We start from the raw sequence: 16,259 nt of genomic DNA, 5'->3' as shown, positions 1-16,259 counted from the left end.
CATAAAGAATTAGGCCAAGTTAAACGTGTTTGTGAAAGCTCAAACCCCCAACTTACCTGGGACAGGGGTGTAACAGCACAATATAAGATCAAATTATAAAAAAACAAAAAGAAGCCACATGAATAAGGTCACAGGATAAATTCATTAATACAATTGAGAATGGAAACAAAGAAGGTACCAAAGAGACAACAACCCATCCACAAAGTAAAACAGGTCAAGACCACCAATGGGTCTTGAACACAGCGAGAAAATCTCGCATCTCAGCTAGCCCCTGATCAAAATCAATTCAGCTAAAATGGACGTCACACTAAACTTCAAATATATATATGAACACCCCCGCCCCGCAAAAAAAACCCAAACAAAACAAAAAAAAACAACACCAAAAGCAACGAAAAATCTTCGCCTCTGAAACCACTGGACAAAATTTAACAAAACTTGACCACAATAATCATAAGGTAGTATTAAGTGATAACCGATGACATTGCTTGCCAACTAAAATTGCCGATATGGATACAAGTGGACTACAGGGGAAGATGTATCATTTTGAAAACCGGTATAAATAGAGAAGTTTGAAAGTGCTAGAAATATTCAGAACGTAAAGCTCCTCATATTGTTAATTGAAGCCATTACGAATTTGCACTGACCCCGTATATATCGTATTAGGTTACTAACACAATATGTAACTAATAAAATAATTCCATTCAGAATAACCGAGTAGAATCAGTCTGGTCGAGTTCAAATATTTCGTATTTATACTTTTACTGTATTGTAATGTTTTCATTCCACATCCTCCTGTTCGAATTTTATAAAAAGTCGCAAACCACTAATAAAACAATTTCGATATGATAGCTCTTGAATGACTGAACATAAAGTACCAAGTAAAACTTCCTCTTTCATTTAATTTTCAAATTTATCTTTAGCGGTAATATCAGTACAGAAAATTCGGTTTAGATCTGTTCAGTCAATGTTCAGACTATTCAATAGTTGTTTTACCTGTTAATTGTCTTATAAGCACACTTAACAGTTCTAAATTGACTGCGAGGGAGACGTCTGAACATTGACTTTATTATTGTTTGTTCAAACATTTGATTGTTCAGGGTTCGTGATTTCAAGTCTCTTAATTTCTGTGTTGTGCTTTGTATACTTTTGTATTTTTTTTTTAGGTATGTTATTGTTTATTTTCGACTTTTTGAGTTTGAGTGTCATTTCGGTATCTTTTCCCTTTTTTAAGAGGATCAAAATGACCGTTTGATAAGAAGATGTGTTTAAAAAAAAAAGTTTTTTTTAGTTTTAATAAAATTGAGAATGTAAATGGGGAATGTGCCAAAGAGACAACAATCTGACCATAGAAAAAAAACAACAGCAGAAGGTCACCAACAGGTCTTCAATGTAGCGAGAAATTTCCGCACCCGGAGGCGTCCTTCAACTGGCCCCTAAACAAAGATATACTAGTTCAGTGATAATGAACATATTTATTTATAGTGGATTCGAAAACAATTTGTTGCAACTTATATAAATCCCTTCCCATTTTACGGTCGCGAGTGCTGCCTAGTAGTGGCATAAGTCAGCTCTTTTTTGAAATCTACAAGTATAAGGGTGTTGTTTACGTGCTAGAGATATGACTCTCTCTTTACACGGGTCAGACATTTTTTGTCCCCTTCCGACGAACTATCATCGTTTCTGAAGCCCAAATTATTGTCAAGGGAGAGCCGAAAAATCAGTCTATAAAGTTTTATCCCCGGAGCAGGGATCAAACCAGCAACCTTTGTGTTAGTAGTCCGATGTGCTAACCACTACACCGCGGCTCTTCTATGTGGTATTATTGCCAAAGAGACAAGTCTCAAACCAAGTCACAATTTGTTAAAGTAAACCATAATAAGTCAAGTACGGTTAACTTATTTAAGATTATTCACTGTGTATTGATCATCAACCTTCCAGTTTTCTGTAGCTTCCTCCTACTAATTAGCGTCACTACTGAAATTAACTCCCAGGTGCTTATGAGATGTACTTACAGGTATAGTTTTACCATTTAAGGAAAAGCTAAGGTCTGGAGTCTCAATATTTGAAAAAATCATAATTTCGGTTTTATCTGGGTTAAATGACACAAGCCATTTAGAAGACCAAACATCCAACTCTTTCAAGTCGCGATCGATAACAGATTTAATCTGTTCTCCGTCGTTACCAGAATAATTGAATGATGTGTCGTCAGCAAATTGCCGACACAGTGAAGTAAGCTTATCAGCAATATCATTATTATATACGACAAAGAGAAGAGGACCCAGAACTGATCCCTGAGACATTACAGAAGGAAGAAGACGAGTTATTTAATACTACTTTCTGTTTACTGTCGTGTAGATAATCCTGAAACCAAGTCAATACGTTTCCGTCAACACCATAAGCTTTCATTTTACATATAAGACCCCTATGCCAAACTTTGTCGAAAGCTTTAGAGAAGTCACATTATACAAAACAGTTTATATCTTTTTTTTCCAAGGAGTTTAATATGCAATTATATATTTCGAAGAGTTGATGAACAGTTGAATTTTTAGGGAGAAATCCTGATTGATACTCATAAATTAATTTATTAGCTTTTAAATGATTGTATAAGTGCTTAAACACAACTCTTTCCATAACTTTTCCTACACAACTAATTAAGGCTATCGGTCTATAATTTGATGGCATAGATGAATCTCCCTTTTTGAAAATGGGTATCAATCTTCCAGCTAGTTGGGTATATTCCATCTCTTAAGGATTTATTAAATATAATATGGAGCGGAACTGCTACCTTTGAATTTCAGTAGTGACGCAAAATGGAACAATCATATTGAAAGTATAATTATAAGTGTAAAGAAACACTTAAATGTTTTACGTAAACTTAAATACCGATTATCTCGAAATAATTTAGAAAAACTATACTTAGTTTTTATACGACCAATTTTCGAATATGCCACGGAAGTGTGGGATAATTGTGGAATAGGCTAATCAAATAAATTAGAAAATTTGCAATTAGAGGCCGAAGAACAGTAACAGGCCTACCAATATTTACAAAAACTGAAACTTTATATTCTGAGGTTGGCTGAGAATCTTGTTTGAAAGAAGAAGGAGAAGAAAATTACAGATGTTTTTAAAATTGTTAAACGATGATGACTGTTGTACCCATATTTTGACTATTATATTTATTGTGTCTGTTTATTTAACGCATCAATGTAAAAATATCGGAAATTGATGAGACTGTCATTAAAGTGAGAGGGTTAGCGCTATAGAACCAGGTTTAATCCACCATTTTCTACATTTGAAAATGCCTGTACCAAGTCAGGAATATGACAGTTTTTGTCCATTCGTTTTTGATGCGTTTTGTTATTTGATTTTGCCATGTGATTATGGACTTTCCCAATTGATCTTCCTCTAAGTTCAGTATTTTTGTGATTTTACTTTTTATAACATGAACCAAAAGCATGCACCAGAATATCTATGTAATCTTGTACCTCCTTGTGTACAAAGTACAACCAACTACGCGTTGCGAAATGGTCATGATATTTTTGTTCCATTTTGTAGACTTTCCCTTACTACTGAATCGTTTATTCCCTCTACTATACGTGAATGGAATAAACTTGATCCAAAAATTCGCAGTGTCGACTCTATTTCTAAATTTAAGAAAGAATTAAAAAACGATAGTCTATTATGTAAAATTGAAACGTTTTATTTGAACGGCCCAAGGAAATTAAATATTATCTTAACGCAATTGCGATGTTCCGCTTCATTCTTAAACAATGACCTATTTAGAGCTAATATTATAGATGATCCTTCTTGCCATTGTGGGTCCGATATTGAGGATGTCTCCCATTACTTCTTCGTTTGCTCAAAATACACATTATGTAGAAAAACCTTATTCCATAACCTTAACTGGCTATATGAAAACTTTGTTTTAGATACAAAACTATTATTTTGCGGACACTTGGAACTTTCGAAGAACAAAATATTCAAATTTTCAAACATGTTCAAAATTTCATAAAAAGGTCAAACAGATTTCTTATGCCTTGATAGAGCGTTATTATTACTGACACGGAACGTCATCGTTGTCATCAATTCACAAGTCATCGTCACAGAATTATACGACTTTTCAAACTTTCTTTTTCTCTTTTTACTTTCTCCCCTGTTTGTTCACCTATGAAAGCTAGTATAATATTGTATAAACTGTTTGTTTTATATGCATGTCCATTATATTATACTATTATTGTAACTTTATATTGTATTATTGAGAAGACTTCATAAGTATGATTTACTTGTGTCTAATCCATTTTGCTTTAATTCAGCAAATAAAATATGTTTAAACTAAACTAATTAGGCGCACATCTATTATGGATTAAAATAAGTTGAGGCTTATTTTCCGCCTTAAAAAGATAATTTTATTTTATTTTGCAGGCAACTTCGAATATAGCACACAACAATGATGTAATATCTTTCATTAGATTATTATGTTGTACAACAGCTGGCATACTATCTCTGGTTAATATCACCTACATCATCGTGTGCTTTAAGGTTCTACGGAAATCATTTCATAATCTTGTCATATTGGGTATGTGCTTCAGCGATGTAGTTACAGGATTATCTTTTATATTTTTTGCATCTCTACCTCTTCTAGAAGTTACGAATGGATTAATGTTTACATGCATATTACAGCTTTTCACGATGACGTTCGGAGTAACTTTGACCTACGGCTTTCTTTTTCTAATGTGTCTTCAAAGGTACCTAACCGTCAGATCGTACAACTTTGGAACTGTAGAACAATTTGACAGAAAGAAATATTTCATTGTGGCTGCTCTATTAATTTTTGTATTTATCATTGTTTTCGGAGTAATGGTTCTCATTCCAAAAGAAGACCAGTTTTTTGAATGCACAGCTCAGCAATTATATGGTAGCAGATATGTATATTATGTTATAGCTGGATTCGGAACACAAATATCTATAATATTTCTAGTAATCTTGATTTCAATACTCACCTGTTTTCATTTATGGAAAACATATTTCAAGATACGAAAAATACAACCGATGCCAGGTACTCTTGCAAGAAGGATAAATAGGGGCAACATGAAGTCAAACCGTATTGAACTTGATCAAAAGTCGCCAAAACGAATACCAAGCCGTTTCATAAATAGTGAATTAAGTACACAAGAACGTATAGAAGATTTAGAAGGCAGCTCAGATGACGGAGACAACCGCACGAGTCATATCTATCCACAAGATACGAATAAAAAGATAATGCAAACCGAAATTGCAAATGAAACGTCCATTGAAATTTTTTTTGTGAGTAAAGAAGACATACAGTATGAGCCTTGGTTTGAGAACGGAAATAATAGCACACAAATGGAAGCTGGAATGTTTGTGCCAATAGATAATGATTTCAACAGATTTACATTAGCTACTGGAGAATCTAGCACAAGGTCACAAGAAGATAACAGAGAAAAGACGACGAAGAAAGGTGTATTTCAAGATCAGAGGGCAATACATTTTCTCAAGAACGATCAAAATGACCAAACTACTTCAAGCAAAAGGAAGAATGATGTTATTCAAAACCAAAAGGCAATTAATTCTTTCATGGACGATCAAAATGACCAATCTTCTACAGGCGAAAGCAAGACAGATTTATTTCAAGTAGACCAAACGGCAATGAATTCATCAACGAACAATCAAAATGATCAATTTACTACGGATATTTTCAACTGTCGACACAATAATAAAAGCGATGAAAGACAAATGAGAAGAGGACTGAAACAGAAGTTTATATTTAAGAGATCATGGGAAGTCCGAGCTTTTGTGACGAGTATTGTAATAGCTGTTCAAACAATAATTTTAACAGGACCCTTTATATCTTCATTCTTGATAGAAATCATCAATGGAAATATGTTGAGCGTCACGACAAGATTTACACTGTTTTTCCTATATTTGGCAAACTCATTGTCAAACCCTATCATATATGCATGGCGAATCCCAGAAATAAGACAAGAATTCCGAAAACTATTCAATAGAAACAATTGACCACTACCTTATCATATATGCATGGCGAATCCCAGATATAAGACACGAATTTCAAAAACTATTTAATAGAAACAATTGACCACTACCTTATATATGCATGGCGATCACAGAAATAAGACAAGAATTCCGTAAACCATTTAATAGAAACAATTTACCACTAAATCATAAATGCATGGCGAATCCCAGAAATAAGACAAGAATTCCGAACACTAGTTAGCAGAAACAATTAGCCACTACCTTATATATGCATGGCGATCCCAGAAATAAGACAGACATTCCGAAAACTATTTAATAGAATCAATTGACCACTACCTTGTATATGCATGGCGATCCCAGAAATAAGACAAGAATTCTGAAAACTTTTTAATAGAAACAATTGAGCACTACCTTATATATGCATTGCGATCCCAGAAATAAGACAAACATTCCGAAAACTATTTAATAGAAACAATTGACCACTACCTTGTATATGCATGGCGATCCCAGAAATAAGACAGGAATTCCGAAAACTATTTAATAGAAACAATTGACCACTACCTTATATATGCATGGCTATCCCAGAAATAAGACAACATCCCGAAAACTATTTAATAGAAACAATTGACCACTACCTTATATATGCATGGCGATCCCAGAAATAAGACAGGAATTCCGAAAACTATTTAATAGAAACAATTGACCACTACCTTATATATGCATGGCTATCCCAGAAATAAGACAAACATTCCGAAAACTATTTAATAGAAACAATTGACCACTACCTTATATATGCATGGCGATCCCAGAAATAAGACAGGAATTCCGAAAACTATCTATTAGAAACAATTAACTTTTACCTGTTTCGAAATTAATTAAAGCAAATTGAAAGCATTTGAAGACCATTTTACAAAAACTCTGAAGTTTACTATTATCTTGATTATATTTGAAATTTGTCGAGATTCATTACGAAAAATACCCAATAAGCAAGGAATTTAAGGTAGGAATTTTGAAACCTATACTAGCCTAGGTAGAGAGATCGATTATAAAATTTTATTTGGCGTATTTCTCTAGGGAATCGCAAAACAGTTTTATAATTTTGACACTTTGTGCACAATAAACAACAACGTGCTCTGACCAATAATGCATAAAGGCTCGGATGAGAATTGGTGGATCTGCATATTCTTCCGAAGCACCTGAGATCAACATAATTATTTTGTTAGGGAGTTTGTGTTGTCTAGCTATATAGTCTTTAGTTTTCTATCTTGTGTTTTGTGCACAATTGTTTGTCTTTTTTTTTGAAAATTTAGCCATGGCATTGCCAGTTTGTTTCCGACTTGCGAGTATGAATCCCTTTGGTTTCTTTTGTGTCTTGTTTGCAAACTTGGAATTAATGGGCAAGACACTTATACATATACATGTTATATGTTATAACGAAAACAATATACAACTGTATTGAATTCAAAATATTTCCGTGCTAAAATGTAAAGAATAGAGAACAATTAGGGGAAAATACAGAAAAGAGAACCACAAAATTTTCCTGCATACGCGGCAGGATAGAACTACTCTTTTGACGCATTTGCCGTCTATTCAGATTGACTTCAACATAATATTGGTTAAAATTAAGTATTCATACAATGTTAAGATGCCATGAAACAATGTGGTCTTTCTTCATGTTCTTCTCCTATGCATGGATGAACGCAGATTCGACATAGCTGTGTTATAAGATTTTGATCTTTAAACGCTCTTATTCAGATTTCAATGAAGGCTAAGACAGAGCTATGAATAAATCAAATTAAGGTCATCACTCGAGAATTTTGACGGTCGCCATCATGAGATGATTGGCCATTATGACAAAAGTCTGTCAGAAATCATATCTGATATTCTTCCTCAGTTATAATAACCTTTCATCATTACCGAACTGAACAAAGAAATAACACGACGGGTGCCGTATACGGTGCAGGAAATGCTTACCCTTCCGGAGCACCTGATTTCATTCCAGGTTTTTAGTGGAGTTCGTGTTGTTTCTTATTTATTATTCTTAACTGTTGATGTAAATGTCTTTTGGTTTTATGAGTCTTTGTTTACTCCTTGGTTTTGATTGTTATTGTCTTGTTTTCCCTTTCCCTAGTTTGTCTTTAAAAAATTGAAATCTACATATTTTATAGCTGACATTGGCATATACTCCTAGTAAGCATATTCAAACTGTAACGTATCAAAACAAAATAATGACATTTTCGTCCTAAGGATGCATTCTTCTGACGTTTCAGTATTGATGAAATCTCGTTATGGAATTATTTTCAAAATACTTGATAAGATATAATAGAATTTAAAATAAGTTTTAATCAAACTTGTACGAATAATTAGTAACATTTTTTTACAAATTGAGTCAGTTTTTTTAGACAAAATTTTTAGAAAATGTGTGTGGGGTAAAAGAAATGATTTTACCAGAAACATGTGCTACATCGGAAATCACTTTTTTCTTTTCATTATTTTTGAATAGATATTTATTCACTAATTACTGCTAAGAATATGCATTTTGTTCTAAAAACGGGAGAGAAAAAAATGGAAGAAAAAAGCATCAACATATGATAAAACTTTCTTATATTAACAACTACCTATATTTTCTAAGTTAAACTTATTTAGATTAGTTTTTGGGAGTATGACAAATAGTTTAGTTTAAAGCTGTAAATTTTTCACGATAATAGCCCAAAAATGGGTAAAATGGGTAACTGATGAAAAATGAGACAATCATCAAAATTGGGTACATTCAAAGGGTCGTGCACCAGCATTATTATTAAAGTACAAAACTGCAAAATCACCAATGAAGTGTACAAATATCCTCTTTCCGTTAAAACCATACTACATACACATAGAAAAGTCTGGACTTGCAACATAACCCTTAAACAGTGTATACATAACTCCTTATACCGTCTCAAGTGTTCTTTTAACGTAAACATGATGGAAGTGCTAAGAATGTAAACAGGAATCTGATGTTCAGTAGTTTTCGTTTTCGATGTGGTTCATAAGTATTTCTCGTTTCTTATGGTTTTAAACTAGTACTTTTTGGCCCCTTTGTAGCTTGCTGTTTTTTTGTGAGTCAAGGCTACGCAATGAGAATCGTTCGTGTTGCTTTGTGTTAGTTTTCTGTGTTGTTTCTTGTAAACTATCATTTTCCTTTGTCTTCTTCCTTTTTTAACCATGGATAGCTGTTTCATTGCAATCATACCACATCTTCATATTTCTTCTAAATACAATTAAGGATGATGTAACCAATCGACCTAATACAACAGAAACTGCCGAATGGGAACGGGAGGTCAAATACTGTCACTATAGCATTTACTGTCATTATATATTGATATTTTCATAATGTGCATTGTCTAATAAATTGAAATGAACGCTTTATTGGTTTTATATTCAGCAGGATTGCTGAGAACCATATATTTAAAAGCCTTTGTTTTATGAATATGTGTTAAATGGGAAAAAACTAATGACCAAAGCCACCTGTTGTTATTTATAAATAAATACTCTTATAGAGGAAATATTCATGCAACTGCAGCAATATACAGTTATTGAGAAGAATGCAAAATCAATTTGACAATAATCAAAAGAATTATAGGTTCTGCAAAGTGGGTATAACTGAGATTTAAGGCTATTGACTGCAACTCGAAAAAAAACAATGTTAGATATGTTCACATACTTTGCGTTGTTACACGATTGAAATATAAAATAATACACGAGCAAAAAATTATGGCACTCCCAATACGAATGACTTAGATGTTAAGTCTCTATCAATTCTTCAAAGATATAAACTCCAGTAAAAATTGCTATTTAAAAATCATTATGAATTAGACTTAAATCTTGTACACATCACTTTCACTTGTTGTATTTAGCCCAACATTACGGAATCTTGTCAAAGCTTTTTGATTTAATTGGTCGGCCGGCATAAGTTTATTTTAGCTTGTACGACTGATAAGTCTCATATAGAAAAGAAGCGCGTTAATCGTACCAAATTGTAACCATTGCATCGTTAACACATTTTTGTCGCTTATTGAATAGACAAATGAATGACCAAAACCTTGCCTGTTTAAAGGTTACGGTATATTGCATACGACTGCAAACACATTTTCATCTATTATCTTATATCAATAGAATATGAAAATGTGTATATTTTTTTAAAATATTTTAATATATTTATAATAATTTGTCAATTTAACCCTTTGCTACATTGTAACCCATTGTATATATAAACAAATAAAAGCTTTGTTGCAATGATCTTAGATGATGATTGGACAAGTTAAAGGGTCATTAAGTTTATCAGTACATAGAATGTATAAACATGTGCTTACAGATGTTAATGAAATTGAAATCTTTGTGGAATGTGCAGGACACCCGAAGTTGATTTACGTTTAACAAAACATGTGTATTTGATAATCCTAACATAATCAGATTCTAACATAGTTACAATGGATTATCGCATTTTAATAGAATTTAACAATTTAAACATCTCGATTGGATAAATCCGATAATCTAATGTAAGAACCTATATATATCAGGAAATACACTAGTTCCTGTGTATATTTACATAATTTGTTGTACAAGACAATACGTTTTTCATAGTTGTCAATATAATTGTCAATTTTAAGGAATTTAATTTAAGTGTGAGGTGTATCTAGCTCTAAATCTAGGTTCAATCCAATATTTCCAAGTCAGGAATATGATAGTTGATATCTGTTCGTTTGATTTGTTTGAGCTTTTGATTTTGCCATTTGATTAGGGATTTTTTGTTTTGAATATTCCTCGGAAATCGGTATTTCTGTGATTTTTCTTTTGATATTTTTTTCGCCAGATAAATGATAAATACATCACAACATTATTATTTATTTATTTCATTTGTAGCATTCATACTATGATGAGCCAAATATTTGTACAAGAAACATATTACTTGTGTGATGATATATCATATTTTTTGTGAAATACTTTTTGAAGTGTAGTTAGTACATGTATGTAAAATGTATTCCATTGTCATTATACAGCATATCCGAATACCTATCAATATCTTTGTTACATGAGTCAATTCTTGTTTGTACATTTTTGGCTTATTAGGTTAATCTAATGTACTTTGTCTTATCGGGGGGGGGGGGGGGGGGGGGGGGTTATAGCTGACTATGCGGTATGGGCTTTGTTTATTGCTGAAGGTCGTACGGTGACCTATAGTTGGTAATTTTGATCTCTTGTGGAGAGTTGTCTCTTTTGCAATCATATCACATCTTCTTTTTTTTATATATACATCATGACTGATAAATTTGGCGATTTCTCAGTGATCGAAATATAGTTTAAAAAAAATACCGCAATCAAAGAAAAATTCAAAACCGACAGTCTTTTATCGAATGGCAAAATCAAAAACTAAAAACAATTAAACGACTGTTATAGTCAAGTACCAATCCGCTTATCTACATATTATAAATGAGATATAAAACATATTCTGTCAGAGCATTCGAGATCATCCATCTTATTCTAGGAAGATATACTTCCTTAGTTGAAAGTTTTTTCTAAGCATTTCAATCTGTCTTGTTTCGATCGCGATTTATTAGCTTTAATTCTCCTTTTTGTATCTTCCAGTATTATTTTTCCTACTCATTTAAGATTATGCCCAATAGGTACCAGTTTTGTCAATCGTTACTTGGTTACATCTGTGCTTTGACAAACACAGACTGAGATTGATCGATATTTACGAATCATAACTATATTGAAAAAAACTATTTCGTTAAATGTGACGTAATTGAAAATGAAACACTTCTCCACCAGGTACCAAGTGACTTAAATATTGCAACTTTAGTCACTGTTCAGTCTACAACAATAAACACATACTACACATCAAGCAGTTCGAGATAAAAAAAAAAAAACAGTTCAATCATGTGAAACTAGCAACCTGATCAATATGGAAAACAATAAACTAAACTATAAATATGTATATTATGTAGCAACAAACGACATCCGCTGAATTCCAGGCTCCTGGCATGGTTGTATGATAATTTTGTTTTATGTACGTAGTAGGTTGAAGGTTTTCATAGATCAGTTTTGAAAAGCTATCCGAGTTCTTCTTACCAAAATTGTCTCGTAGAATTCCAACTGCTTCCAGGAAAAAGATATTTCACTTGGAAAATGTTGGTGGGAAAATGATTTCTTTCATTCGAAAAAAGAAGTTTGGGTTCGTTAAAGTAAATTCCAAACAATAAAACATAACTAATTAGGTAAAGCAGCAATCAGAAATGTTTGCTATGATCTCTGGTAGAAAGAAGCTGCAGAACCGTAGCTTATATGTTCTTATGTTAGCTTATGACTATTTGCGGACAATAGAGCTACGGATTTTTCCTATTTCAAAACATCGGAATTTCGTCCAAGATCTAGGTCGCACTTATTTCCCCAAATTTTATCTTTTCTTGTTTTTTTGTGACGTCACAACGAGATTCAAGATGGCTGAACAAAATAGGTGGAGAATGTATACAAATAGAGTTATTATATAATAGTGTTAATAAAATGAATATTCAAACATAAATAAGTACGTCATATCCTAAAAACATCTAACAAAACGAACTATAAAATTAAAATTGAGAATGGAAATGGGGAATGTGTCAAAGAGACAACAACCCGACCAAATAAAAAAAAAAAACAGCAGAGGGTCACCAGCAGGTCTTCAATGTAGCGTGAAATTCCCGCACCCGGAGGCGTCCTTCAGCTGGCCCCTAAACAAATATATACTAGTCCAGTGATTATGAACGCCATACTAATTTCCAAATTGTACACGATATACTAAAATTAAAATAATACAAGACTAACAAAGGCCAGAGGCTCCTTACTTGGGACAGGCGCAAAAATGCGACGGGGTTAAACATGTTTGTGAGATCTCAACCCTCCCCCTATACCTCTAACCAATGTAGAAAAGTAAACGCATAACAATACGCACATTAAAATTCAGTTCAAGAGAAGTCCGAGTCTGATGTCAGAAGATGTAACCAAAGAAAATAAACAAAATGACAATAATACATAAATAACAACAAACTACTAGCAGTTAACTGACATAACAGCTCCAGACTTCAATTAAACTGACTGAAAGATTATGATTTCATCATATGAACATCAGGCACAATCCTTCCCGTTAGGGGTTTAGTATCATACCATCATAACATATATGAGAAGAACATAACCCGTGTCATGCCAACAACTGTTTTTAGAATAAATGTGTTTAGTTCCAATGCAAAGACCTTATCAGTGACTCAATATTAACGCCAAAATATGTTTACAAAACGAACTATGTATATTGATAAGCTTTCCATAGATTATAAACAATAAAGTATTTTGGAAAAAAGTGCAACCTGAACCTGGGTCGCAATTCCGAACGTTTTAAAATAGGAAAAATCCGTAGCTATATGGTCCGCAAATAGTCAAAAAATAGCATAAGGACATAAGAGCTAACTTAAAGGTTCCGCAGCTATGGTAAATAGTTGGTAATCATAGCACATCTCCTTATTTGTATATTTGTCTAAAGTGTCTTTGTCTTTATCCCCTTAGCATGTATACCATATAATAAAGTTGAAATATAAGTTATACTAATTTTTATTTCAAAATATTTTCCAGCCCGCGAAACTGGTACGTATATCGTCCTGGCTAATAATACGTCCTTTTATTCTATCGGTAGGATGAGTACGTATATACACCACGTCTCCTTGGTTCAATTCTGCAACGACCATTCCCGTCACGGTATGTATGTCGTTGATTTCATCTCTATTTGTAAATATGCTTCCAAAAGGATCTGAATTTATGACCAGCTGGGAATATACCGCGCTGTATGTCCCACATGCAACTGTCCAAGTAAGAACATAGTATCCGTGATTTGGGGCACTGAACATACCGTTGTGTTTATTGTATGCAAGTCCAACATTTGTCTTGATGACATCAAAGACAAGTATTTGATGTTGTCCGGGGTGTTCCTCTCCTGTATTCATGTAGGCATAGAAAGCTACCATGTTAATAGAACTTATACCTACAAATTCGAATTATGATTACATACTATTCATTTATATGTAGCTTTACTTTTTTTTATATGTCTATAAAAGTAGTACCCTTAATGTTATTAGTCCTTTAAAACAAGCTTATAACATTCTTATCGCAAAGATGTTAAGTGTGTAGATAAACTATAACTGTTAACTGTCTTTAAGTATAATTGTTTTTGTAATAAGAAAACACATGTAGTGCCAACTTCAGTGAGCTATTTCTCCTGATTAGAGCCGAGTACACACACAACTGACATTTGAAGACACTTTTCAAATTTTTATCCTAGGCATCTAATTTAGTACATTGTTTTTTAATTGAAAGACAGACAAAATCGCATGTATTTCATTTAGGAGTTTACATCCCGAAAAGAATATTGCATGGTCAACAATATTACATCGCTCAAAATTAACAATTATTAGTTATAAAATAAGTACCAATTTCAACAGAAAAGTAAGAAATACCGAACATTGTCCGATTGTTTGTTTTTTTCTACGCTTCAGAATTTTGACCCGTGTCTGCATTCACTGTTTATTGGCATTGATTTTATGTGTCACATGCACCTATTTACACATTAAAGTTTTGAACCTAAAAATTGACGCCGTATACAACATGTAAAATTGGAGTTAATCTTGCTGATCATGACATGACTGTCTATCTGTCGAATACATTAACATTATTAACATATGGAGCAATACGTTATTGTAATGCAATTGCAATACACATTCCGAGTTCTTGACAGTTCATACAACACTCGTCCCCGGCGAATACACACAAAGAGTCCGCATACAAATTTGTTTTCAACAATGACTAAGTCGGAAAAAGTAAAACAATGAAAAGAAAAACAAAAAACTAGGAGTGCAAAGAATGAGACAGCTACCTAAAACTATATTCCTCGTCAATAAACTGATAGTAAATGTATCAAAGAAAACAAATTTGGTCAACAATAGTTAAGACTATGTTAACTTGTTTCATATGTCACACCTAAGTTTCATATATCATACCTGATTTCATATGTCATACCTGATTCCAATCGTTTAGTCACGGAGGTTTTTTCTTTCCATTTTCCGGTTTTCTTTCCAGGAATTGCCTTTATAGACCGACGTAGTGCCTTGCCTCTGAATGAATGGTTGAAGTGGTTTACAGATTCACCGGGTTCTGCTTGTGTCAAAAGACTCCCTTTAACGATGCTTACTGATGGTATCTGACTCTTATTGTTCATTGCCACTCCTTCCTGTTTATAAATATGTTCACTAAGTTCGTTAATCTGTCTGTTGTGCTTACGAATGTGTATATCCTGACCCCGTATGTACATCTGTTGCTCTTTGATTCGTTTCTCCTGATTTTGAATTTGGACATCCTGTCTATTAATATGTTCATTCATTGTAATAACCTTTGACTCCAATTAAAAAATCTTTAGATTGTGAAAGTTCTGTATTTCTTCTCGCACTAGGTCACGAATCTTATCGTACACGAAATTATTGAGTTTCACTTTTCACAGAGAATGCCAGAATACAAAGTGAAATGCAGATAGAATACACTTCATTATGAAAGTTAGTTGTTCTAATAATCCTATGTCAGAAGGATTTCATAGACGTAGGTGTATGTAAGTATCTTTAAAAGATAAACAGGGTTATCTTAGGGTTCAATTCATGACAGTATATATACGAAACTTTTCTCACTCAAATAGTATTTCCACGTAATCATATATATATCATAGGTTTTAACGTAGATTTCAATTTAGACTTGTTTATATTTTTTTCGTTTGGGCTTGTATCATATTTTCCCTCTGGTTTATATGATCCGTTCATTCTATATTGACTCTTAAAATTCAAGAGTCTATCTTAAATTGAGGGTAAATTATATGGCCTTCCAAATACCGTTTCGATCCCTAACATCACTGAAGAGACATTTACCGTCGAAATCCGGATCTGGTGTACACAAAAAGATATTGACACCTTATGTTTGTGGCATAACATCTGGGCAACAAGTTTATATTTTTCTGTTTAGTATTAAATTTAAATTAAGATCCATTTTGGTACATCTTGTGATCAATTTTATTTGTCAATCGCCAATGGCAGTCAGCAGGGTTAAAGAACATCAGTTGTTTTACCTGTTAGTCAAATGCGTTTTGTTTAAATATACTTTTTCACTTTTTTTTGTCTTTTGGAAAATGTTGTTTGTGCTGTATTTAG

The 16,259-nt window shown here is 33.0% G+C and overlaps 1 protein-coding gene across 1 annotated transcript; it reads right to left on the bottom strand.

The window, feature by feature from the left end:
• Positions 1–13,634: 13,634 nt before the first annotated feature.
• On the bottom strand, positions 13,635–15,649 carry LOC139503957 (uncharacterized). Its single transcript, XM_071294000.1, has 2 exons — positions 15,088–15,649; positions 13,635–14,056 (listed from the first exon to the last, which is right to left on the bottom strand). The coding sequence occupies exons 1-2, from the start codon at positions 15,446–15,448 to the stop codon at positions 13,635–13,637; spliced, it is 783 nt and encodes a 260-aa protein (XP_071150101.1). The 5' UTR covers positions 15,449–15,649.
• Positions 15,650–16,259: the final 610 nt, after the last annotated feature.

This window comes from Mytilus edulis, chromosome 14 (assembly GCF_963676685.1).
Source record: "Mytilus edulis chromosome 14, xbMytEdul2.2, whole genome shotgun sequence".
Classification (NCBI taxonomy): domain Eukaryota; kingdom Metazoa; phylum Mollusca; class Bivalvia; order Mytilida; family Mytilidae; genus Mytilus; species Mytilus edulis.
This window is presented reverse-complemented; position numbering and strand designations above follow the sequence as displayed.